We start from the raw sequence: 26,639 nt of genomic DNA, 5'->3' as shown, positions 1-26,639 counted from the left end.
AAGGGCTTCAATCCCCTTTGGCACAAGAGTTGTCTGTTGTGTGAATTCGTATATTCAACATCCAAGTTGCAATGCTGCATCACCTGTCACCCATACCTTTCTATTCTTTTGCCTGTGAGCAAAAAGAAAGAAAATAATTGGTCACCTAAGTCAACAGTGAGAGTGCTCATCCCTCTTCCTCCATCTTGGTGTGGGTCTCCTGTCTCTTACACAAAGGAGCAGGAAAGCCTCAGCAGTCCAGATGCTGTTGGATCTGCTTCACAAACTTTCTGGGCAGTATGATGTTTTATATGTCTGAGCTTGGCAGTTTTGTCCCTTTCCACAAGTCAGCAAATTCTGAAGAGACTGCCAGACAAAAGATAATGGCTGCAAGGGACAGCAAGCTGCAGGTGACAGTGGCTGCATAAGGGCCCTTCTGCTTCTTCTGGCCTCCTGTCCTGCCCGCATGGTGCTCCATCAGGCCATAGCATGAGCTGGGATAGCCAAAATCTGAACAAGAGCTGAGAGAACAGTCACATTGGTATATTGTGTTCTTCTTTCTCTGAGAGGATAAACAAAATTGAATCAAAAAAGGAGCACTTGAAGCTGGAGTTGCTGAAAGAAAGTTGCTGTCAGATTTTGGAAGGATAAATTTCAAAACCTCTTTGAAATAGGAGTCTTTATGCCATTGAGGAGCTGTGGCGATGGTAGGAGGTAGTTTATGGGTCATGAAACATACAGCTTTACCAGCTCTAATAATAACACAGACGGGATCCCTCCGCAGGGATTTCCCTTTGAGCTTCCCACCTCCCCGTGGAGTGGAAATACTCACCCAGATCGGTGCGAAGGCTCCTTGGTCTGTCGGGGTTTTCTCTTCACCTGAACAGGACCTCCCCGGGGCTGGAGAAGCTACCCTGTCCTCCTCTGAGAAGTTGGTTCACCAGAAAGGAGCTTTTCTTCTCCGAGGTGCAAAACGTTCAGGAGACTTTTTTAATCCAAGTCTGTGCTGGAGAGCTACGTCCAAAGCCCTGCCAGTGAACGCCAAGCTGCCAGAAACTCTCTCGGTGGTCTTGCGAAGCTCAGATGGGTCTCCGTCTGGTCGCAGGGCCGAGTTTTTGCCCCACGAGTGGGCGCCAAATATCGGGGTTCCCAATATTCCGACAGAGACCTGCCCGGGCTTGCCTTGCTGCTGAGTCCAATGGCAGCAGCTGGGATGTTTCCTCCCCAGTGACACCCTTGGGTTACTCAGAGGCTGCGAGCGATATTCCTCAGTGGAGAGGCTTCAGGCGATGGTGAAGAAAGGAGGCACTTCTGCTAGAGCTTGATCCAGAGTCTTTATTTCAGCTACAGAGTTGTGGACCTGGTGGCAGCTCCAACAGAAGGGCCGGCCACGTGGCTGGATTGTCCTTTTAACCCGGGGGTAAGGGGAGGGGCAGGGACAGGTAGCCACCAACCAGGTGAGGGGGAGGGGTGCCAGGGGAGAAGGGGCACTTAGGTCTACCAATAGCCACAGGGGGCAGGGGGTATCTTTCAAATCTGCCAATCACTCGACCCCCTGGACCCCCTGTCTCACAGCCAGGGCTCATGGGGGTTGGGGCGGGGGGAGAGGGTTACCTTTGGGAGGGAGGAGACACACCGCAACAAAAAAGGAAAAAAAAAGTCTGTGGTTTTACAATACAAAGCTAAGTTTAGTACAGAGCTAAATGAAATGTTTCAAAAATTACCTTGCACCCAAGGAAAAGAAAGCAAATTAATATCTTAGTTTAAATATGGATTATTCCCCTTCCCCAAGACCTTAGTCTTGCCTTTCATTGTGGACCCTGTTTATATTAGAATGCCAGGTGCTGCCTGATATGAAAAAGACAGGGTCCTCTTACCTGTGTGATATAATTTTCATCAGTGTTTAACAGAATTAGAACTCATTGCAGGCTGCTGGTATACTGCTGCAATTCAGGCAGAAGTGGCACAGCTTGTTCCTGCGTCGTATGCGAGCTCCTGGTAAGCCATGGTCTCAGGCTGATGAAACAACTTTAAGAGCAATTATAGCTGCTCTGAGTGCTGAAGAACAGTCTGCAGGTCTGCGGCAGCCTTCAGGAATTGGCCAGAGACCAAGACCTGTGACTTGTGAAGAACTTCCTTTGACATCTACACGGAAGTCAACCAACAGCAGAAAAAGCTCAACAGAAACTGAATTGTCTGACTCCTCTCATGCTGAAAAGTAAGATGTTGAGGTCTTCTGCTCTCACTGTAGGTTGCAACTGATGTATACAAGCTTCACTTAAATTTCTGCTAGTAATAGGAGGTGGAAACAGTGGAAATACAGATGAAAAGTGTTATACTGTTGTATGCTGCTTTGTAATCCCATAAAGAATTATTTCATACCTGGCCCTGCTGTCTGAGAGAGCAGTCAGGAATATTGTCCATGAATTGTGATGTTTGAGAAGTAGCAGAAGAGGTTTAACAGTAGCATTAAAAAGCAATGCATGATCAGTATGGGTTTTTTAGTTAGGGTTTAATAGATTTTGTAGTTGCTGTAATACATGTGGTCATGCAATAGGCTGACAGGTCGATGTAAAATGTTCAGTGACTGTGAAACTCAAGGTATGTCCTTTTTAGGGTTTCAGTGAAATCTGCTACTCCTGCACTCCACCAGCCAAAGAAGTACAAAGAAAAAGACATTTTGCTCTCCGAACGATCCTCAGATGACAGATCAGCTCAGTCCTCAGTTGTTGCATCCCAGGTTTGGGTTCACATGGGTTTTTCCTTTGTTAGTTTTCCAGTTCTCTGTACCCTCGTGCATCCCCCGGGTTTTCCCCTACTCCTGTGGTTTCCCATGCCTGTGTTCCCGTTCTCGTGGTCCCACTCACCCCAAAGTCTCGTGTCCGCCCCTGCCGTGTTCCCATTGGTCGCTGTAGTACACGTCATCACCGCGATGTCTGTACCCATTGGGCGGGAGGGCTCCCCGTCCGCCCTGTCCCTTCCCTATTTCATCCCACTCCTCGGCATGCTCGAGGCCATTTGCGTCCGTGCGAAGCTGGGAGTGGCTGTAGCCTTTCCATCGCAGCTCTCGCAGCCATTAAAGCATCCAGCCGCCACGTGGACGGATTTGGACGAATTCCCTGCCTCTTTGTTTCTTCCCTCGCGCTGACGGCAAAGCGCGGCCAACAGCCCACCCCGGAGCGCGACAGCAAAAGCGCCCGGAAACTGCGGCGAGCCCTGGCCCCGACGAAAAGCTGAGACGCCCAAGCCGGGCATTTGGGAGCTGATCGGGGCAGACAAAGTAAAGAGCAGCCGCGAGTGTCGCCCAACGTCCGGGCCACGGCCAGCGCAAAGCCACGGAGCAGGCAGAGAGTCACCACAGAGCACCCGGGAGCCGCGCAGAGAGAGCGCCGCCGCCGCGAAGCCGCGCCGCCGACCAGCGAGCGCCGCTGCCGAGACGAGCGAGCGCCATCCGCGCGGAAAACCGCCGCCGCCACCGCAGGGTCGCGGTCCACGACGGATAAGTGCTCCGTGCCGGACTGAAAACGGGAGCAAGTGCCCCCCCGAAGTAAGTCAGTGACGTCTCCGCCACCCACAGGAAAACACGCTGTGTTTTCCCGCGTGGGACTGGGAGCGCAACCATTCACGGCTACGGAAAGCCGAAGAACGGACGCTTCCCGGGAAAGAAGACCCTGGTAGCAGCTTTTATTTGCGAAGATTCCGGTTTGGTGAGTGATTAGCCACGGGGGGTACCCGGCTGATACTTCACGTGGGTGGGCTCTGCCACGTTTCCGGGGGTACGGATCACGCAGCGCGCAGCGTGTGCGGCGGGCCTCCGGGGTCTTTCGCGTTTTTTGCTTTTCTTCTTTCGCTTTTTCTGCACCAGGGGTGAGGCTTTGGGTAGAAATAGCATGGGGACCATGCTATCTGCCCAACAAAGGGAATTCTATACCCAAATTAAGGGGATTTTATCAGTAAAACATCCCTACCCCAAAAATTCAGTCAAGCAGTTTGTACGATGGCTCTGCTTTTCCTTTCCACGTGTAACCGCGGAGGATGCTCACAGAACAGAGTTCTGGGAGCAAGTAGGAGCCAGGTTAGCAGAGGGAATTGACAAGGATCCCTCTGTGAAAGATTGTTTCCCAAAGCTCCATTTGCTGATCTCGGAGGTTGTAAAAGCAGGGTCCGCGCGAGAAGCGGCCGAGGAAAGGAAAGAGCCATCGGGCAGAACTGTTGTTTCCCTTGAATCCATTTCCCCATCCTCTCCTACCTCTTTTTCCCCTAAACCGGGTAGGCAGAGGGGAGTACTCCGCCGCTCTGAGGCGCAGGGCAGCTCCACAGACGTGGACCGTGCTCCTGGCTCCCCCGAGCCGTCCCGGCACCCCCGCCTTGGTGGAATTAGCTACTCTGCTGAGGAACTAACCCCAAACCCCTTTTCCAATCCCTTTTTCCCAGTTAGAAATCCTAGTTCTGGCGCTACCCCGCGCTGCTCTGCTCCCCTGAATCCCTTTCTTTGTCCCCCTGAGGAAGCCGCAGCCACGTGGCTAGGGCCTCTGTCTTCCCAAGATGGAGGGCGGCCACGTGGAGAGGTTTCTTCTCCCCATAATCCCTTTGTCCCCTTTGTTCCCTGTATCCCCACCTTTGACCCCACCCCCTCCTGTTTCCCTGTGGGTGTGGGCACCGCCCACTCCAGGCATCGGGTTGCCACCCCTCCCCCTGTTCCCCCTCGGGTGGGCGTTCCCTTCTTCCATGTCCTGCCTGCTGCAACATCAGCCCCACCTTCCCCCAATAGGGAGGGCTCTGTCACCTCCGCCCCGCTGTCCCAGGGAGAAGATTCTCCCTGCCCTGTCCCACGTACCGCGCCCCCACGTCCTCCCGCTCCTCGGATACCCAGGGGGGGAGGGGGAGTAGGGGAGAGGGGAGGGGACGGGGCCCAATCTATGAAGTCGAGCAGTCGCTCCACACTCCAGCCTCCTACGCCAGGGGAGGGGAAAACCCTACATGGACACCCCTTCCCTATGAATCCATAAAAGAGGTCTGCAAAACATCACGCGATTTTGGACAAAAAAGCCCCTTTTTTAAAGACATTTTAAAAGTGACTTTAACGTCTAGAACCGTAGTGCCAGCAGACCTTAAGTGTCTGTTTAGCTGCCTGCTTCTCCCATCAGAATACAGCCTGTGGGAGAGGAGGTGGAAGAAACTGGCAGCAGACCTGCTTCCCGAAATCCTAGAAGGGCCTTACAGCCTGGATTTCGTGGAAGAACCGATCACTTTGGACCATCTTGTGGGTGAAAGAGAATGGAGTGAAGGGCAACTTCAAGCTCGGGGAATTCCAACGGCCGTGCTGGACATGTCCAGGGGTGCAGCAGAGCGTGCGTTCCTGGGCATGCCCACCAAGGACACGATGGTTCCCTATACAGCGATTAAACAAGGTGTTGCAGAGCCTTTTGTAGATTTCGTAGACCGGGTCCGGGCAGCAGTCGAGAGACGGGTGGAGAAACCTGAACACCGAGACGGGCTAGTCCTAGAAGTGGTGCACATGAACGCCAACACCATGTGCAAAAGAATCATCCTGTCGCTGCCGGCCTCACCAGCGCCGACCCTCGACCAGATCATCGAGGAGCGCACCCTGAAATCACACCTGATAGAGGAGGAAGCCCCAAAGAGACCTAAAGACAAGCTGGTCGCATCTGCTGTTGCTCCTCCAAGGAACTCAGCTCCGAAGCGACTTCCATCCACACACCGGTGCTTACACTGCCATCAGGAGGGACATTTTCAGGATCGCTGCCCACTTCTAAGGACTATACCACCCAGGGCTGCGGGAGGAGGGAAGAGGGATGGGAGCCCCACAATCCCAAAAAACTAGGAAAGGAACGCGCACTTGCCTCGCGTGCTGACAAAAATGAGGCAAGTCGTGGTGCCGCGAGAGGAGCTGCGATACACCATCTAGTCCCATCTGTAAGCGGCTGCCTCTCAACTACTGACATCGGGGAGCCTTATTGGCTCCGACTCACCAATTCTGTCCACTTTCGTTCCCAGGACTGGCATTTCTTCATAGCAGATGCAGAGCTTCTATCACACATCTGCCGCTGTGAAACCAGGAGGAAGGAGGACCTTCTGAACTGCAGGTACCTCGTGGTCGGAGACACAAAAAGCACCCCACTGGAGATAGAGGTTCCTCCAGTAATTTCCACCCTTAATCCAAGGCTCTTCTATCTCGTGGCACGCTGTGTCCATCCCCCCCTCTTCCTGCCTAAGGGCCAGGTTGTTGCACAGGCAATTCCTATTCCTCGTGCTCTGTGTAATGACCTGGAACTCTCAGTCTTTTATGCTGGGAAGTTGGGAGAGGAAAAACCCCTCGTATGGTGTAAACTCGAGTGCGAGGGGCATTCTGCATACCTTCAGGGGATGTTGGACACAGGGGCAGATGTGACGGTCATCCCACCACATAAGTGGCCGTCACACTGGGAGCTGCAGAGCGTGGCCACACCAGTCTTAGGACTAGGCGGGCCCCAGCCAGCAAAGCAATCAAAAAATATTATCCAAATTAAGGGTCCGAACGGACTGCTAGCCTCAGTACGTCCGTTCGTGATCGATTGTAAATTTACACTATGGGGGAGAGACGCCATGTCCCAGTGGGGAGCCAAATTGGAATTTCCGGCCCCCCAACATTTTTAGGTGCGGCCACTGAGGAGCGCCCCACACAGAAATTAACATGGCTCACTGATAAGCCTGTCTGGGTGGAGCAGTGGCCGCTGAGTAAACAAAAACTACAGGCGCTCACAAAACTAGTGGAGGAGGAATTGGCAAAGGGACATATAGTCGAAACTAACAGCCCCTGGAACTCTCCAGTGTTTGTAATTAAAAAACCAGGGAAGGACAGGTGGCGACTCCTCCATGACCTAAGGAAAATTAATGAAGCCATAGAAAATCTGGGCTCTCTCCAACCGGGTATGCCATCTCCATCTATGCTACCCCAAAATTATAATTTAGCCGTAATTGACATCAAAGATTGCTTCTTTCAAATCCCGCTCCATCCGGATGATGCTCCCCGTTTTGCCTTCTCTGTACCCTCCATCAACAGAGAAGCCCCTATGAAGCGCTACCACTGGACAGTACTACCTCAAGGGCTAAAATGTTCCCCCACTATATGCCAGTGGTATGTCGCCAGAGTTCTGTCCCCAATGCGTGCCAAGTGGACATCCTGTATTTTCTATCATTACATGGATGACGTGCTGATTTGTGCCCCTGACAGCGAGGTCCTACAAGCAGCTCTGGAGGACACTGTTAGGGCCTTGTCGGTGGCCGGATTCGAGCTACAAAAAGAGAAGGTACAGTTACTGCCACCCTGGAAGTACCTGGGCCTAGAAATTAATAACCGAACGATTAGGCCTCAACAAATTCAGATAAGTAACAACCCCAAGACGCTGAATGACATCCAGCGCTTGTGTGGATCACTAAATTGGATCAGGCCATGGCTGGGACTCACCACGAGAGAACTATCCCCTCTTTTTGACTTGTTAGCAGAAAGGGAGGGGGATGAGGGTTTAAGTTCCCCAAGAGTCCTGACCCGGGAGGCCAGAGCCGCACTCGAGAAGGTCCAAACCACCATCGCGAGTAGGCAAGCCCATCGCTGTCAACCAGGGCTGCCTTTCCGCTTCATCATCTTAGGTGAGTTACCCCATTTATACGGTATAATATTCCAGTGGGACAAGGGCCAACAGGACCCCCTCTTGATAATTGAGTGGGTGTTCCTTGGCCACAGACAGTCCAAAAGTATCACCAGGCCACAAGAGCTGATGGCGCAGCTCATAATACGGGCCAGGGCTCGTCTGCAAGTACTAGTGGGTTGTGACTTCACATGTATCCACCTCCCCATCAAAACATCCACGGGGAAAATGACCAAGGAGACCTTTGAACACCTTCTCAGACAAAATGAAAATTTGCAGTTTGCTCTAGACAGCTTCTCCATCTGTTCAATACAGAATTCAAATTGTTGCAGAGAGAATTGCAAAGTAAAAAACCACTCAAAGCACTGACAGTGTTCACAGATGGGTCAGGGAAGTCCCACAAGTCAGTAGTGACTTGGAAAGACCCAGTGACTCAGCTGTGGGAATCAGACGTTAAAGTAGTGGAAGGTTCCCCACAAGCAGCTGAGTTGGATGCTGTCGTGAGGGCTTTTAAAAAATTCGATCAACCTTTTAATCTAGTCACAGATTCGGCATATGTGGCAGGAGCAGTGTCTAGAGCTGAACATGCAATTGTAAAAGAGGTCCCAAATCAAGTCATCTTCAGGTTGCTCACAGAATTAGTACACCTGGTTTCTAACCGTGAGCATCCCTTTTATGTGGTACATGTGAGGTCACACACGGATCTCCCAGGCTTTATTGCCGAAGGGAACCGCAGAGCAGACGCCCTGGCAGCCCCAGTACAGCTGGGAGGCCAGCCAAACATAGTCGAGCAGGCCAAGCTCAGCCATCAGCAGTTCCATCAAAATGCCCCAGGTCTGGTACGCCAGTTCCATCTGCGGCGTGACCAAGCCAGGAAAATTGTGGCCTCATGCCCCAACTGTCAGGAGGCAGCTCTACCAACACTGGGAGCAGGTGTGAATCCCAGAGGTCTCCGCAGTTGTGAGGTATGGCAGATGGACGTCACCAAGGTCCCCGAATTTGGGAAACTCAAGAATGTCCATGTAACCGTGGACACCTTCTCGGGAGCAGTTTTCGCCTCAGCCCACATAGGAGAAAGAGCCACAGACGTGAAAAAACACCTCATACACGCCTTTGCTACTTTAGGGGTCCCAGCCACAATAAAAACTGATAATGGTCCAGCATATACTTCCAGGGTGCTCAGTAACTTCCTGCAGGAATGGGGGGTCCAGCATAATACTGGGATTCCTCACTCCCCCACCGGCCAGGCCATAATTGAGAGGACTCACCAGACGCTGAAACAAGTCCTCCGGAAGCAGCGGGGAGATGTGCGAGTGCTGTCACCGCACGAGAGACTCTGCAAGGCCTTGTTTACTATCAATTTCCTAAACTGCTCTTTTGACAGGCAAGAACCGCCAGCCCTGAGACATTTCAAACAACATCAGGAGCTCCAACCAGAGGAGAGGCCTCCAGTATTAGTGAGGGATCCAGACTCTAAAGAAATCCAGGGTCCATTCCCACTCTTGACTTGGGGATGGGGATATGCCTGCGTATCCACGCCCTCAGGAGTCAAGTGGATCCCCAGGAGGCATGTCAAACCTTACACACCAGGACAGTCAGTGAGTGGGAGCGATACAGTGCCAGTAGATGCAACCAATGATCCCACCAACCAAGGGGTTGCATCCAATCGCAGGCGCCGCAGAAAAGGGAGAGACTCAACATCTCCCTAAAAAGCACTTTCCCCACATCTACCTCAGACCATGTATGTCTCCAGATCGTGTGTAATAAAGTTGGTGTCCCAGTTCCCCTATCCCCAAACACCCAGGGAAGAAGCAGCTGCAGTGCCATCCCCAAGCCCTTTCCATCTACAAAGCAGTCACAGCAGCAGAAGAAGCTAAGAGAAGAAGCCACTGCGCAAGAATCCAAACAGAAACAACTGTCTTTTTTATATTATTTAAAGCGGGGAATTGTTGCCTCCCAGGTTTGGGTTCACATGGGTTTTTCCTTTGTTAGTTTTCCAGTTCTCTGTACCCTCGTGCATCCCCCGGGTTTTCCCCTACTCCTGTGGTTTCCCATGCCTGTGTTCCCGTTCTCGTGGTCCCACTCACCCCAAAGTCTCGTGTCCGCCCCTGCCGTGTTCCCATTGGTCGCTGTAGTACACGTCATCACCGCGATGTCTGTACCCATTGGGCGGGAGGGCTCCCCGTCCGCCCTGTCCCTTCCCTATTTCATCCCACTCCTCGGCATGCTCGAGGCCATTTGCGTCCGTGCGAAGCTGGGAGTGGCTGTAGCCTTTCCATCGCAGCTCTCGCAGCCAATAAAGCATCCAGCCGCCACGCGGACGGATTTGGACGAATTCCCTGCCTCTTTGTTTCTTCCCTCGCGCCGACGGCAAAGCGCGGCCAACAGCCCACCCCGGAGCGCGACAGCAAAAGCGCCCGGAAACTGCGGCGAGCCCTGGCCCCGACGAAAAGCTGAGACGCCCAAGCCGGGCATTCGGGAGCTGATCGGGGCAGACAAAGTAAAGAGCAGCCGCGACATTTTGCTCTCCGAACGATCCTCAGATGACAGATCAGCTCAGTCCTCAGTGAAGCCTGCAGACAGCAGTAGCTATTCCAGCCCCTGTGCTAGTCCTTCTTCTCCAGTGTCTGGAAAGGTAGAGTTCTCTAACGTATCACCCTGCTCTTCCAAAGTAATAGAATTTCTTGTTGATATCATTCTGCAGTTAGGTATTTTACTGATAAATTAGGAACCTAACTTAACTTTTCATTTATAACAGCTGCATAATATTTCCTTCTGGAACTTACAATCTAGACTAAATATCCTTGTTTCACTAGTTCAATACAGCAAAAATAATCTTTGGACTGCTGAGGTAAAGCTATGCAAAGTAGAAAAAATTAGATTTAAAAAAAACTTGTTCTAAGAAACGAGTATTTTTTTTTCAACTAAATGATTATATTATATGCACATTTCTGAAGTTTTTGGATTCTGCCTTTCTCTGTTTCTGTAACAGATTTTCAGTATCGATACTGATTCTGTTTTATCTGCCTTTCTATGACTGATTGGAGTTTTTGTGATGGTTATTTTAACAAAGCACACATTGTTAATGAGATTATTGTGACAGTTTTTCCTATATACTTGAATAGTAGACTGCAGTAGCACTAAAGAGATCATTGAGAGGAAACTTTATGGACTCATTGGAGGATTTAGCAATTCCTCTTGAATCTTTTCAGCTTTTAAATTAAGACAGTGTAAAAGGAAGAAAATATGTTTCCTGAATGTAGAAATACAAGTAGTGGGGCTGTAGGCTGCACTCTAGGATGATTAATTTTGGTGTCATCTCAAGGTGTGTCAGACCTAAACCAATTCTAATTAATCACTAGACTTTTAAATCCTATTCTGCTCTACTTGTTTTTTGCCCCTCATGGATGAATTACTGCAGAAGGGGCTAACAGCGGGCCTGTCAGCTAAAGGAGCGAAAAGAAGCTGAGAAGCAGGAAGAAGCTGATAAGGAGCTCTCTCCAAGACTGTTACCAAGAAGACTAAGAGAAGAGAGGAATTTAAGAAAGAAAAGGAGAGAACTTTGCAGTTGGACAAGGTATTTTTAGAAAGTTAGCTGAAGTCAGTGTTACTTTTCACAGGTGGTGTTATGTTGATTTATTGTGGCCAATAGTTGGGTTAGAAGAAGTATAAAGAATTAGAAAGTGTGTAAAAGGTCAGCCATTTTCGATAATAAAGAGTTGTCATCTGTGACTGTGTGTCGTCTCTGCTTTGTGTCGCGACCGCCTCGACAGCGACATCTGGTGATCACCGAGTGGAACAACCCAGTGGATATGCTCAGTAGAATCATCCATTTACAAGCAGTACTTGAAATAATGTCAAATCAAACAACTCTGACCACTGATCTCTTGAACACCAGCAACAACAAACACCAGTAATTTACCAGATTCGATTGGCAGTAGACTACCTCCTTGCAGAGGAAGGAGGGATCTGTGGAAAATTTAATACTTCAGAATGCTGCCTAGAGATCGATGACCACAGTCATGTAATTAAAAACATTACTCAAAATATTAGAAAACTAACCTATGTTGGAACACTTGTTTGGAGAATCTGATTGGTGGGACAACTTGTTCACCTGGAATGGTAAATGGTGGAAGAAATTGGTCTTCATTGTGGTGTGTGCACTAGCAAGTGTAATATTTCTACTATGTGCAATTCCATGTCTAGTCCAGATAGTAACCAGCATTGTCCAAAGCAGCATCACGCTGCAAGGTAACGTAGAAGGGAAAAGTGGTGAAAAAGTAACCTTAATAAAAGAAGAGAGTGATCAGAATGCCAGAGATATGCTTGAACATCTCATTGTCCACAAGAAACTGAGAAAAGTACAAGTTGAACTTTGAAAGGTTGATGCAGGCTAGAAGCCTGATCAAATACTTAGAGGGGGGAATTGTTAAAAATAGGTTAGAAAGGGTTGCAAAATACTTAATAATTGTTAAGCAGGTACTGTTAGTTTGGTTATGGTAAAAGGGGTTAAAAGGGTATTTATAAGAAATATGGAACTCAAAATACTGTATTACACCTGTGTGAAAAACGCCAATCACTTGTGTTAAAATTTTAGAAGTTTAATAGGGAAAAAATGGTAATAGAAACAGGACAATAAGAATTTGGACAATCAAAGTTAGGACAATAAAAGACAATAAAAAGCAAAGAATTACGGACATCTGTATGCTCTTGGGCACTAAGCCACAAAAGCATACCTCGCTAACAAAGGATTAACCCTTCAAAGCAACAGCCTATTGCATATTCATATATCATACATTATTCAAAAATTCTTTCCAAACAAAGGGTGTTTTCTGGTTATTGTCAACTCCCCCCCTCATCTTGTAAATCAGTGTTTTGGCTCCTTGAAGTTTGGAAGAAGTCTTGTTCTTCCTGAGAAGGAGGCAATAATTCTTCTTTTGAAATTTTGGTGTCTTGTTGCTGTTATCTCTATGCAAAGAATTTCTTGATGACCTTATCATTTCTTGAGCTAGTTAAAAAAAGTATCTTACATTGCATAGTTTCTATTTCAATATTATCTTACAGCCTAAAACTATATTTACCGCACTACCTAAAATGATTCATACAGCACTACAAAAAAATTAATACAAAATTAATAAGTTAATTAACATAACTTTCCAACATAACATGTATAGTATTCATTTTAATATTTGTGAAAAGCCAATCACATAATACGCATTTTTCACACACCTAAGTGTACCACCCCCCAGGTGAAACGAGCCAGCCAGGACAGAACTGTAATAGGCCAATGAAACACCTTAAACTTTCATACAAATGAAGGATCCAAAAGAAACCAATCCAAAGGGACAAAAAACAGGATAAAAAGGGGCATCTGACCCACTGAATTCGTGTTGCTCCACCTGGAACATCGAGGACATCGTTGTTCAAGAAGACCCAGCGCCAGCAGTGCAGCATTCTCAATGGGAATGCTCCTGCTTGGCCTGTGGCCCCCCTTGCTTTAGGCCTTTTTATTATAATAAATGCTGAAATAACTTTTAGCACCACGAGTGTGGTCCCATTTTTAACTGTACTATATCAAAATAATTTACTAAAGCAAATAATAGTGAAAGCCAATAACTACATAAATTATTCATAACAATCAGTTAACAAATGGTTTCTGAATATGGGACTGTGAAGGCAGTGGACTTGGATGCATGTCCTGGTTTGGAATGGGAGGAAATTCAGGAAAGTGATGCAAAGCTTTTTTGTAACTGACAGTCTGTTGAATCCCTGAGAAGCTGGACACACCTCTGTGAAACACACATGTAAAAGACAAAAAAATGTGGGGCCACCTACAAAAAAAAAAAAGCCGGGAACTGTCTCTTCCGCTTGGTGAGGAAGGTGGAGGGCCCTGGTCCCCCGTCTCGGCCAGGCCGGGCCGGGCGGCCCTGCCGCGGGCCAGGCCCCTTCACCCCTCCCCGGCCACCCGCCGGTCCCCTCATCGGCTCCGGTCTGGCCAGGCCAGGTCCCAGCAGCTGCCGGGCAGGAAGACAGGGGAGGCTGCAGAGCCCTGGCCGGAGCAGGGCTGGCCGCGGCTGTGAAGATCTTCCGGCAGATCCCCTTCCCCCAGCACGGCTGAAAGCAGAGCCCCCCGCAGCCCGTACAAAAAACCAAAGAGCAACCGTGAGGCCGATCCTGACTCATCCCAACCGCAGCTCCCCGCCACAAGTTGCCGGCGGGTCAGGCAGGCCTCAGGCGTGATGTTAACCCTCTCAGTGCTTCAATCCTCCCTCGAGCGAGAGAAAAGAACAAGAGGCAAGCATGAAGACATCAAGGTCAGCGAGGAAGGAGCTAAGTCCCAGATGGGAGGGAGGAGAAGATGCCTTGTTTTTGGAGCTGAAATCCTCTTGTAAGCTATGGAAAAAAGACTCCTTTTTTCCTTGTAATGCATGAAACTATGGGGAGATGAAAGTGTTCAAACTGATATCAAGCGAAGGCCTCCATGCTAAGATAAGCAGATGTTGAAATAGCTGTGATCCCATGAGAAGGTTGAACAGAGAAAGAGAATAGTCTGGTGCTTCCCAGGGAAGAAGATGATTTCTGTTCCCAGGGATGAAAATTATTTTAGAGATAGATAATGAGAACTTTTGCCTTTGAACAGCTCATATTTAAAACAATACCCCATAAGTTGACATGGCCCATCGACAAGCTGTGGGAAGGCTTGTGGAATTGGGAAGGATTTCACAATGGCAGGGCTCCCCGGGCAGCTGTTACTCATGATGAAATTGAAAGCCACCAGAGAACTGTTTTTGCCTCTTGTGGAGAAGTCTCCATAACATTAACAAGAGGGACTTGTCTCCCTCAGTGAACTGAAGAAGGACTATTGTAGAGATGGTAAACAGACTGGAAATTTTAGGTTTGGTTTCTGTTATGAACAAGTTCAATATGGTTGGAGCTTTTAAAGCATTTATTGTTTAGGTTAATAAATGTTACACCCTTGTTACTGAAATAAATCAAGGCAGGAGATCGTACTCCTTTAAAGTGCCTTTATTAAAAAGTGACCAGCTCGGGTGGGGACCTGACGGGTCACACGCACGCCGCCACTGCTTCCCGGAGTGGCACAGAGGAGGAGGAGTGCAGCTTTGTCCACTTTGCACACAGTCAGAGCCAGGGATTCCGTCCTCACGGGAGCAGCAGGATTCCACAGTCCAACTCATAGTCAGGGGTCCTCATGCTAGCCGATGTCTCTGCTGGTTAGAGTGAGACATTAGAAAGGTTCCTGCAGAAACCAGGATTAATTGCTCACCCTTTACAGTGGTTGGAGTCCTTCAATTTCATTGTGGCTCACTGTTTTGGGGGTTTTTGGTGTTGAATTTGATGCCTTCTGCCATTTGCATACTGCTTCTGATGTCACTTCCTGGGAGCCATTTCTAGGAAGCAGCGACAGTGAAACCCAACCCAACAGAAAGAGAATTTCTAACAGGAAATGAGCAGTGAATGATCAACAGGAGATGAACAAGGGGTAATTAACAAGGGATGAACAAGGGGTAATTAACAATTCCTTAGCAACCTGTCATAATGTGACACTTCATAACCTTTGAGAAATAAACCATTTTTATTACTCATAGCAGTTACAACCCCCCCTCACTGTTAACTCCCTTGCATACGCCCTTTTTACACGCCCCATGTAAACTCCCTTACTTCTGCACTTGTTATACTCCCTCACTGTTATCTCCCTTACATACACCCCGGTTGTACCCCCTGGTACCTCCCCTTCCTTGTTAAACTCCCTTACACATACCCTGATTGTACCCCCCCTTACCTGTCCCCTTATAGAACCCTTCGGGTATTGCTGCTGCTGCTGCTTCCTAAAATGGCGTCCGGAAACTGTCCCGGGAATATGCAAATCAAGAAAAGCTCAAGAAAACCCCACAAAAGACTCTGGAAACAACGAGCCGACTTAAAATTTGGAAAACCAAGTGACTGGACCTACTGGGGAGAAGTTCCTCTCCCCTTTCAACGGGGTTTCAGAAGTCACCATAACCTAAGTGGAACCAGACTAGAATGAGGACCCCAGCCGACAAGCCAGAAATTGTCTTCCGAAGCACGCCTGTGAGGACAGAAGCCCCAGCTCTGCTGTAAAGCAGGACTGAACACCTCCTTCTCTGCGTTGCCAAAGGGAGCAGCGGTGGTGTGTGCAACCCTTCGGGCCCCCACCCAGAGCTGATCACTTTAATAAAAGCATCAAAGGGAGCTGGTCTCCTGGCCCAACTGATTTCAGTTTCTTTACATTGTCAGTGGGAAAGAAAAGATTGTGGGGGAAGGAGAAGTGTCCTGAAGGGTTTGTTTTGATTCTTAATTTTTTTCCCTCTAGTTACTTTTAATAAAATTTTCTTTATACCCTTTTAAAGTTTTGGGCCTGCTATGCCTTTCTCCTAATCCTGTCTCACAGCAGGAAGTGAGTGTGTTGGTGATTGGCCAGCACCGAACCCACCACATTCTTTGGTGCATTGGCCAGAAAAATATCAAAATTTGGGAAATCTTATATTGGTGAACCAAAACCACTACAACGGGGGAGCTAATTTTCCAGGGGGATCCTTCAAGGGATTATGGCTGCTTTGAGATTTCAGTGGGACCTCCATACTCCCTGGCACCCTGAGAATTCAGGTCAAGTAGAAAGGATGAATGGAGGAATAAACACCCTTTGAAGCTGGTGACAGAAATTAAGATGCTTTGGCAAGAATAAGAGCCAAAGCTGTGGGAATATTCAATGTTATAGACAAATAATGAGGTGATTGGCTCTCGCAATTAAGGGATGACTATTTTGTGAATATTAAAGCTTTAGTGACGTATAGTTATGTTATTATAGTTTAGATGTTCTCTGTTCTCTCCATAGTTCCCTTTCCCCCCGCTCTGCATTGTTGCCATCAGACAGCCTGGGTTGTCTAGGACAGGTAGAAAGAAGGCATGCACATGTGCCCCTTCCATGGGGCAGCTGGGAATGGAAAAGCTTGTTGCTTAGGGGGTTGTGGCATGGCAACACCTGACCTCCAATCAAGTTACAAGAAAGCAGTCTCCACCGATAAACAGCAAAGAAGAGCTGTCTGACAGACTTTGGGAGGAGCCAGGGGTGGCTGATGCAATCCCGAGGGGTATAAAAGACTGAGCATCCATACTGAAGATGAACCCTCCATGTGGTACCCATGAGGGCTGTTCCCAGTGCTGTGAAATTTTCCTTATGTAGTCCTTTTGTTGTATTTTTGTTAAGGTTTAATAAACCTTTTAAATTTTCAAAGTGAACTGTTGTTTTTCACAGTGAGCCAGTGAGCTGTTGCAGCTTTGTGAGCAAGTGTGAGAGCAGCTGGGACAGTGTGTCGCTATTGGACACAAAATGAGTACACAGAAACTTGGTAAGTTCAGAAGAGAAAAAGACTCAGTTTTTTTCAAACACCTGATATTTAGAATTCCAAAGGTGACCGTGGATTGGAGGATGGAATTACCACCTCTTAAACGACACTGGTCCAAAGATTAATCAATCATTTCTTTCCACCCACAGAGAAATATGTAACCTATTCTATTTATAAATGAATTTTTTTGGGAATCTGACTCTCAAATATGTAAACATTATCAGAAGGCTAAATAAATTTTATGAGAACTTTAAAACTTTCAAATAACTATAAAAGAAAGCGCTTATAAAAATCAGGGCAACAACAGAGAAGCTGACCAACTTGGCTGAAATCTGTTTTTACACAATACTGTCTAAAAATAATAAATAAAATAAAATAAAACTTGTGTAACAGGACTGGAAAGCTGAATACCTTGGGGATTTCTTAAAAGGTTGTATTTAGACCTCCAGTAGTTAAAAATCAAAAGCCACAACGAATGACAAAACATTTGCTAATATGTTTTCCACCTACAGCGTTTCTTTACAGCTGAGGTATCAATTTCTTAAGGTCGGGATTGAAGGCACTTGAGATGGTATTTCATGTTCAGACTCAGGTGTTTATTATTTCTTATCTATATTACAGTCTCACTACCATGAGTTCTGCAGCTTTTTCATTAGCGAGGCACAAAATGGCTAACTAACTTATTACAAGGTCTTTTAAAACTAAACTATCCAATTAAGAAATGACACCTAGATTATTTTCCCTTTTAAACCCAATAACTGATCTCCCAAAGCCCGCAACGCAGACTTTTCTGTCCAATCACAAAACATCACCCAAACCCATGAAGAAGAAGGAATAAGAAGGTAAAGAAGAACAACCTGCCTCCGCCCTAAAACTTCCATCTTGCTTCATATTTATTTCCATATTCTAAAATCCCAAACTCTTAAGATTTCCACCCTGTGATATTACACACTTCTAACCAACTATACACCCATAATCCCAATGCTATTAATAAATTTTGGAAGCCTGTTCCATGATCTCAGGTCAAATGCAGTGTTCTCTTCTGGGTCTGTGCCTTTAAGCACAGAAAGTTTAAAATTCTCAGCATCCAGTATTCCAACACTGGGGAGCACTTACTTAAGTCAGAAATGGTTAATAAGTGATTGATTCTTAGTGCAGTCAGTTGTTCACCAAAACGTTTGAAACCAAAAGGTGCTTTTATGCTTCATAAAATGGGCTCCAAATGAGGGTTTCCAGTCAGCACACCTTTCAGCTCTTGTGTTTTTCTTGCCCTTTCTTTATATTTGTTTTTTCTGTCCTTTGAATATTTTTGTGTCAAGTGTAGAACCCATGAAGAATAAATTTATGTCTGCTCTGCAAAGCTCTAACTGAAATGGGGACAGCCACAACATTTTATTTAATTTCATGCTGGTGTCTTTTATCTCTGTGCACCTTGGCATTGCCTCCATTTCCTGCAGAGCACTCCTACCCTAGTACATTCAGTTCCATATCTGTCTTAATCACCACGCTTTAGATAAGCATTCAAACCGACTTTGAAACCACTTCTTTATACAGCACATACCACAGACCAAAGTGTTTGGAGGGGCCCTAAAATGGGACTTAAAAGGGCAAGATCTATCTGCCAGCTGGATTGCAATGCTAAAAAAGAAATGGCTATCCTGCAGGTTACATGTGGATTTTCCACACAGCCTGCAAACAGCCTGCAGACTCAAGACTGAAGCTCTTTTTTCCCTCCAGTAGCAAAAATGTTCTGCTTTCCTCAGTGTTGTTTGTAGATTAACTGTCACCCCCTTGTGAATTGTTGTGCAGAGACAACACAGCAGATGAGAGAAAAAAATACAAGAAAAAATCAGAGCGTTAAGGAGTGAAAGAGAAGGATTAATAATACTGGTATTAATACTTGAGATACTGTTGTGAGGAACACTTAAGATACTTTTGTGAAGAAAGTGGGAGAGCCAAGGAATCTAAAGCCAGTGCAGAGGAACTGCAGAGAAAGTCTTGCAGCAATTTGCAATTACTTCGTCTACCAGAAATGTGACAAATATGGCTGCTTGTTCCTGAACCTTGCAGTCCTTAACTTGCAGTTGCTACAGGAGAGAGTTGAGCACTTTACAAATTTACAGTTGGTTAAGAATTGGAGTGACTGAAGCAGAGTGTTTCTTGGAAAGGATGTGCACATGTTCTTAGCATAAGCAGAGGGGAGCCTGGTATAAAGAAACCACCAGAGACCTGGACATGAACTGAATAAAAAGTTGTGTAAGAAACAGCCTAGAGAGGAGACAATTTTGAGCTTGCAGTGTTGGTATGCTCAGGCTGTGGCCACAAAAGGAGACTTGGATGGACTGAATCTCCTGTAAACAAGAATTGCACAGCCTTGTGACCAGGGCTGTGCTGAGCATCACCCATTACCTGTTCCAAACCTCTATTCTTCCAAACCACCTGTTCCTCACCATTAGTGGAATATACTTCCAAATAAAAGTACCAGACCTGTCATATGTGTGTACAGGTATTTGACTTCAAAGCAAATGTAGCTTTTTTTCTTAAAAACAATTACAATAGATAAATAAATAGGATGAAAGGCTTGTACTGAACTTCTTAACCCCCTTAATTTCCTCATACACTGGCTACAGGCAGGGTGATTCTATCTTGTTCTGCTATTTTGATCATTGGTGCTTTGAAGCAAAAATAGAAACACCAGTGTCTTAAAAGGCATCCCTTTCTTAATGGCAAGAGTCTAATTGTGCAAGAGGCGCTTTCATGTTACCAAATTGCAATAAGCAGTAACAAGATTAATTTTAAAAGCTGAGCTTTGAAGCACAAAGCTTCAGCCCCTGCTCAAAATTTTGTCCTTGAGGTTGTTCTGGTGTCCCCTCCTCTAGCATGACTTTATCCTTACCTCATTGTAAGGTAAGGATAAAGCACATCATTGTAGCTAAGGTTGTGCTCTGAAAATAGGATAATTTTTGGTTTTCCTCTCAGGTGTTGTGAAGTAGCCTATGTTGTTGCTGTGGGCATGAAATGGAATGAAGGGTGCTGCAAGGTGCTGTGCTAGGTACACATTAATTGGGGCCAACAGGAACTGTATTTGATAAGATCAGGCACTTTACCTAATGATATCCACCCAGTGCAGTGTACATCAGATCACACAGAAAAGTATCACTCCACAGCATCCTTGATCTAGCCAACAACTGCTGTTTATGTTATTTAGGATGTTGTAATTCTCTCGACAGACAAGCTGACTAAAGAAAATGAACACACATAAAGCTGTAGCCAATGCAGGTGAACTGAGTTCTTGCTTTTCCATTGGAAGAAATGGCACTACTTTTTTTCTATTAGTGTTATTGTTATTAATATTATTATTATTAGAATTTGATAGTTATTCTTTCCTAAGTAGCATAATAGGATACTTATGACTCACATCTGAGAAGAAAGACACTGATCATATTTTGCCCATATTTTTCTTTTCTTAGAAAAGAAATTCCATTGTCACCTGACCAGAATGGACTTGGATAGAAATGTTTCAGTTGCTTATATATGCTGCACAAAAATTCTCACTTACTTTTGTTTTATTGTGTTCCTTCCCTAGTTGTCTTCTCCTGTGTGCATCACAGGAGAAGTGCATTTAGCATCAAGTGTTTCTTGATGCTAAATGGAGAATATATATGAGAATATGTGAATTGAAGGAGCTCTCTCACTCCACTGACACCCAGAACATCCTGGCAGGCAATCTAAAAAGACAGAATGAAAGATTCCAGTCAGTGAGAAACCCAGGCTGGGAAGTCTCAGCAGGGATTATTAGCGATTGCCTTGCTGCCTCACTGCCCAGCTGCCATAGTGATCAGGAGAAATGAAAATCCAGGAAATGGAGCACTGTCTTCTTTGCTGTCCTTCACTCACTCTCACTTTTTTTTTTCCCCCGGCATCACACCTGGTGGTGCTGGAACCACCTTAATTTGCTGTCTATGCAGAGGATTCCTGTGTGCAAATGGTTCTGGAAATAGTGATATGAAGAGTTTCCTGAAAAGGAGCTTATCTCTACTATCCATAGTTAGTTTAATTGAAGTAGATGCACTTCAGTTTTAAAGAGATAGTCTTCAGAAATTACTTTGTAACCTAGTAAGCTCTTTACTGGCACATTAAGAGACCAGAAAAAGAAAGTGAGCTTGTTTTTGTGAGCTTTTTTTTTTTTCAGTGAGCTGAAAATATTAATTACTCATCAGCAGTGAAAATTACAGAATTCGCAGAATAAATTCTAGAGAAATCACTTGCATCTTTATACTAGCCAACGTAGCTCCTGTCATTATAGCAGATTTTCCTTCTAGATCCTGGACTAGTCACGGACTTCTATGTCTTTCTTCAAGTAAGGCAGGTGCCCCTACTTGGTTTCCCAGGACTTGCCTAAACTTATATATTAAAAGAAAAATAAATTAACCTGAATGAATTAAAAATCTAAACTAGGAGTAAACTATTTTAGTTTCTGTGTTATGTTCACTATTACATGGAATGAAAAAAAGTTAACAAAACACCATTCAGCTAAACTGAATTAAAAAACCTCTTAAATGTCAAATAGTGCTGCCCCTTAGAGATTTGAAGCTGTTTTAAAATAGTTATATTTCATACAATTTTCCTGAGAGTCTTTGTGTAGTTAAAACCTTGTACAAATGGTACTTAGATTTTCCTAGACAGGCCACGTCTCTCATGCCAGCATCTGACCTCTAGTTCCAGAAGTGCTCACCTAAAATTTGCAGTGAGAGAGAGCAGAGAAATTGCTAACACTCCGTGCCTCTGACAGAGTGCAGAGTTTATTAGTGAAAAGTGCCCAGTGACCATACAAAATAACTTTACTCCATTTTGCAAGAGAAAGTAAAAGTGTTCCAGCAGTCCCTGGGGGATAATTCCTCCTGACTCTCAGTTTGGAAATTCTGGTTTGCCTTTTCACCTCATTCTTATTTTTTAGCATCAGCATCTTTTTTTAGCACAAATTACACTGTTCTAGGCCATTCTTCTATGTTGCAAGACAAAGCAAGTAACTGAGAGCCAATGTATTTTAACAGATATTTTGAAGAGGCACTAGACTTTATGTCTAAATTAAAATGTTTGTCCCTTTCTTAGAAATACTCTGTGGTCTGCAAGAGTCAGAAGATTGGAGCAAGATGGGAAGGAGGCTGGATCACCAGAGCATATGCCACTAAACTTGCCGAGGTACATCCAGTTCTCTGAGTGTCACCAGGTTTGCAGTATTTCTGCAGTTCCATCATCATTTAACACATTTCTGTGTTGGCTCACTCTGGTGTTCTTTTAGCTATGAACAGCCTTTTCTAATGGTTTGATTGGAGAAGCTAAAGACGCATAGAAAAAGGGCATGTGTGGTGGGGAGGGGTGCCCAGTAGTCTCTAAAGTGAACTGGACTACAGTGAGTGTGTTTCTGTCATCTTCAGATGTGTGCAGCTTGGGTAGAAGAGATTACAGGAACAGGATTTAATAACTCATCTACAAGATGAATTAGCTATTGGTAAGAGCCTGAAATGTCTGGCTGTGGTTGTATGTAGGAGATTTTGTAGAGGGAAGACTTGGGGAATATATGAAGGATGGTTAGTCCTGAAAAGAACCAAAACCAAATGCACAGACCAGGATGAAAATGAGATTAAAATACTTCAGCCTTTTTAGAGAATACTGATGTACCCTAGACAGCCAAGCCAGCATGAATCCATTCCTGCTGGAGCTGTGTTTCCTCTGACTATTGCTGTCTAAAGTGGCCCTGACATATAAGCTCATTATGTCTCCAGTAAATGGCAAAGGACTTTGAACACTTTTTGTCCCAGTGATCAATATTGAGTCTGAAAGAAAACAAAGAGAAAGCCACTGCCACTCTATGTAATTTGGTTATCCTCGATATTGTATTTGTATTCAAAATAGCCATCAGAAATGTCTGCTGCTTCTTACAAAAGCAGAATGCAAGCAGGAAATTAATTGGAGTTTTTACCCCTATAAATAATTAGCAGGGGAAGAAAATGATTTTAAAAGTTAGCCTTTGAGGTGAACAGCAGATACGTACAAGGAGAACATACCCATTGTGCAGCTGACAGTACAGGAATAACCAGGCAATCATCTGGTATCTGTATGTAAAGGAATACTGCTGTCACTAAAGAACTTCTCAGTGTTTGTGGAAGAGGTATAGCCTTTGCAGGGTATGTACATACTAGCACAACAAGTTATGCTAAACACATTATTCATTCCTCCTGCTGGAATGCAATGGCTTTGGATTTTTTCCTAAGGAGACCAACCTTACAAAACCTCTTTTCCTATGTATCTTTTTTTTCCTTTTCTGTCTTTTCACAGCTTCCTCCCTGTCCCTAGTAACTGTTGTACTCACTTCTCAAATTTCATTGCAACTGGCTGAAGGAGGTAAGCCCCAAATATGTGTTTGTTGCTACTTCAGGCAGTGCCTTGCAGAGCAGAGCTGAGTGTGTCCATCCTGCTGAGCAGACCCTTAAGACACCCCGAACAGGAAGCTGTTTGTTTGATTTGTTGGCTGAATAATCAGCACAAGCAGCTCAAAGTCAACTGGAGTGTGCATACCCTCATGCCCTTGCCTTCTGGTAAAAAACATGAGGCAGTAGGAGGAAAGCAAGGAATCAGGAGGAGACAGGGAACACAAGGCAGGAGTAAAGATAATTTGACAGTGATGCATAGGGCACAAATAACACAACTCAGAGGACACCAGGCTTCTCAGTTCAGCTGCCCCAAGACCATGAATGTCTGCCCTGCCTGCACATTGAGCAAGTATCAAAACACCACCTGCCTGCCTTGTCCTGCCTCTGACACTCATGCCTATGAAAAACAGGAGCTGTACCTGATCTCAGGCAAAGCAAAAGAAAATATTATTCCCATTTCCCTGCACAAACGCTCAGTGCCGTCAGAGTTGTTACAGTGGATGGCAGAGGGGAAAGGTGCTTTGGCAATGGAAAACACTGGGATCTGAATGATTGGGCTGAACCTTCACTACCTGGATAAATTCTCATCCAAAGATTTTTTCTGATCATAGTTTTAAAGTCCTGTCCTGTTATTGTTCAGGCTGTATAATTTCATAAGTAATTATTTCTTCTGAGCATTTCAGGTTGCAGTTAGGTTACTGCAGGAGCAGTTGAGTCCCCAGATGTTCATCTCTGCTTTCCAAAGCCCTCCCAGCTGTGCTGACAATGCCATTTGGTGTGGGAAACTGAAGGGACAAAGTGATGTAACTAAGACAAAACCCACTAGAAGAAAAACTTCATTTTTCAGCTACATCAATGTCCCTTATGCTCGTGCACAGGGGAAAACAGCACCATGATAAGAGTGGATGAGTAGTCAGGAATGACAGGCTTCCACTGTCTTTCTCTGCCACTGCCCCAAAATCACTTCAGACTCTTGTCCCTCAATCTTTTGGGTCTACCAGAAGCTGTTTTAAAGAAATAATTGTTTAAGGATGAAAGTCAAGTGTGTCCTGAAAAGTGTGCAAGTGAGCAGAGAGGAAGTTGGGAAGATTTACACAGAAGTCATACAAAATTACAATGACCTAAATATTTATTCCCAAAGATAAGGCCTTCAGGCCCATTTTTTTTATTTTAAATTGATTACCCCTAGTAATAAATTCTGCTGGCTAAAACATCCAAAATGTAATCCGGCTCAATAGTCTCTCTCCCACATGCACACTGACACAGAAGTGGGAAAAAAAAACATTTTTTGTTTCTTATAATTTCTGCAACTCTTATCCTGGAAAGAACATAATAACGGACCTCCTAGGAATGTACTCCAGTACTCTTACATACCCTATTTTCTCTGCTCTGTTCCAGAATCCTGCTGTGTTTGCAGTGCATCAACTTTTGGAGGCATGAGAGCATTTAAGTGGAAGGTAGAGTCTAAATCACTGTCATTAAAAACAGAAAAATAGGCAGATGTGGTCAGCAAAGAGAGATTTGGGAAAGCAAATCACCTGAGAAACTATGATTTATTTTTTTGAGAGAGTAACATGGATCTTAGTAAGCTGAAGCTTCCAGCATACCTAATCCATTTCTTGGAAGTCAGTACAGGAACCCAACTGTGGTGCTTGAATGTGTTGTTTATTTTGGGCATTACTGTTCCTGTGGCTTTCCCTCCTTCTTCCATGTTATCTCTGCAATAAAAAGCCCTAGATGTGGGACAGCTTTTGCCAGGAGAAAGAATAAGGATCACAGGCATGCAAAGCTGATTTCTTTTGTTCATCATGCTTATAAGAGGGAATAATAGAAATTGCTATGTTCAAATTATAAACATATATCATGCTAGAAGATTCTGACTACAGGACTGGACACTAGCAAAATTCTAGCTGTGCTTAACAGAACATGGTATTTTACTGAAAGGGCCTAAGGGATTTTTTTTTCTTGGTAGGTTTTTTTTCTTTCCCCAAGATTCTTCTAAGATGTAAGAGAAGTCTGAGCCTGAAAACAGTTTAGCCCAAATACACGCACTTGCGTTTTCTGGAGCTGCAGGCACAAACCCAAGGAGTTCCTACAATAACAGACAGTAAACTTTCCCTGAAGCATCTTTCAGGTAACCAGTTAATTAGATATTATGTTCACAGGGCTGAAGGGTGTGGGTGTATAAGAACAGGGAACACAGAGAAAAGCAGTGGTGGGTGGGAGGGAGGGGGAGTGAACCGGTCAGAGGCAAGTCTTGGGGCACTTTGATGAAATGTCTGAATCCTGAACAGCGTGATGTAAATCTTTGTGTAGCTGATGAGCCTCCCCACTTCAGCCAATACACCTGTGAAGACTTCGCTGCAGACTGAGAAAGCTTTTACCTGTCAGGGGTGACACGCACACACAGAACCTGCTGGTGACTCTTGGCATTTTGTGCTCGAGTTTGCGGGGGCCCGGTGATCCTCTCCCCTCCTGGGAGTGAGGCGAGGGGTCCGGAGCGTCCAGCAGATCCCAGTGTGGGAGGGCAGGGCCCCAGAGGGGCGGGATCTGGCGGGGACACCCGGCTAAAGGGACACTCGCCAGAAGTGACATCCACGAAAGGTGACACGCGGCCGTAGTGACACCGGGCAGATGTGACACCCTGACTGGGGAGGGCTGGAGGATCTGCGCTGTCCCTGCGGTTGTCCCGCGGCTCCTGAAGGAGCGTTCGCTGACCGCAGAGCAGGAATGAGGAGCTCCGGCTGCGCAGCCGCCTCGCCCCGGGCGTCCCCCTGGGGCTCGGGATTTACTCCTGAGCCTGATTCCAGGGACAGGTCTCCTCCCCGGTGTGCGGTGACCCCCTCCGGCCAGCTCCTTCCCCTCCTTCCTCGAGCATCCCTGTGCTGGCGAAGTCACACGTTTGGTCTCTGATGCCTTTAATCCCACCCTCAGCGCCCGAGAGGGAGGAGAGAAATTCGCGGAAGAGAAGTGAGCCACACGCCGAGCAGGATCCTGGCCGGAGCGGAGCTGCGGGCGGGAGGGAGGCGGGAGCGGCCGTGCGGGGCTGCCCAGCGGATCGGGTAAATCTCCCGCTCGGATCGGGTAAATGGCCCGCTGGGATCGGGCTGTCCCGGAGGGATGCTTCCCCTTTCCCTGCGGGAGATAAGGGGGCGGGCGGCGCACCGAGGCTGGGGGAACGGGGAAGGGGG

General features: G+C 46.2%; 1 protein-coding gene across 1 annotated transcript in view; it reads left to right on the top strand.

The window, feature by feature from the left end:
* The window catches only part of LOC137465348 (3'-5' RNA helicase YTHDC2-like), a 163,083-nt gene that overhangs the window by 22,049 nt on the left and 114,395 nt on the right, over nt 1-26,639 (top strand). Inside the window, exons 25-26 of the mRNA XM_068177366.1 lie at nt 1,908-2,197; nt 2,596-2,704. Of these exons, the coding sequence (XP_068033467.1) occupies nt 1,908-2,197; nt 2,596-2,704 (399 nt within the window). The remainder of the gene's footprint in view (nt 1-1,907; nt 2,198-2,595; nt 2,705-26,639) is intronic.

The sequence above is a fragment of the Anomalospiza imberbis genome, chromosome Z (genome assembly GCF_031753505.1).
Source record: "Anomalospiza imberbis isolate Cuckoo-Finch-1a 21T00152 chromosome Z, ASM3175350v1, whole genome shotgun sequence".
Lineage (NCBI taxonomy): Eukaryota > Metazoa > Chordata > Aves > Passeriformes > Viduidae > Anomalospiza > Anomalospiza imberbis.
The sequence above is the reverse complement of the archived record's forward strand: the minus strand, read 5'-3'. Positions and strand labels throughout refer to the sequence as shown.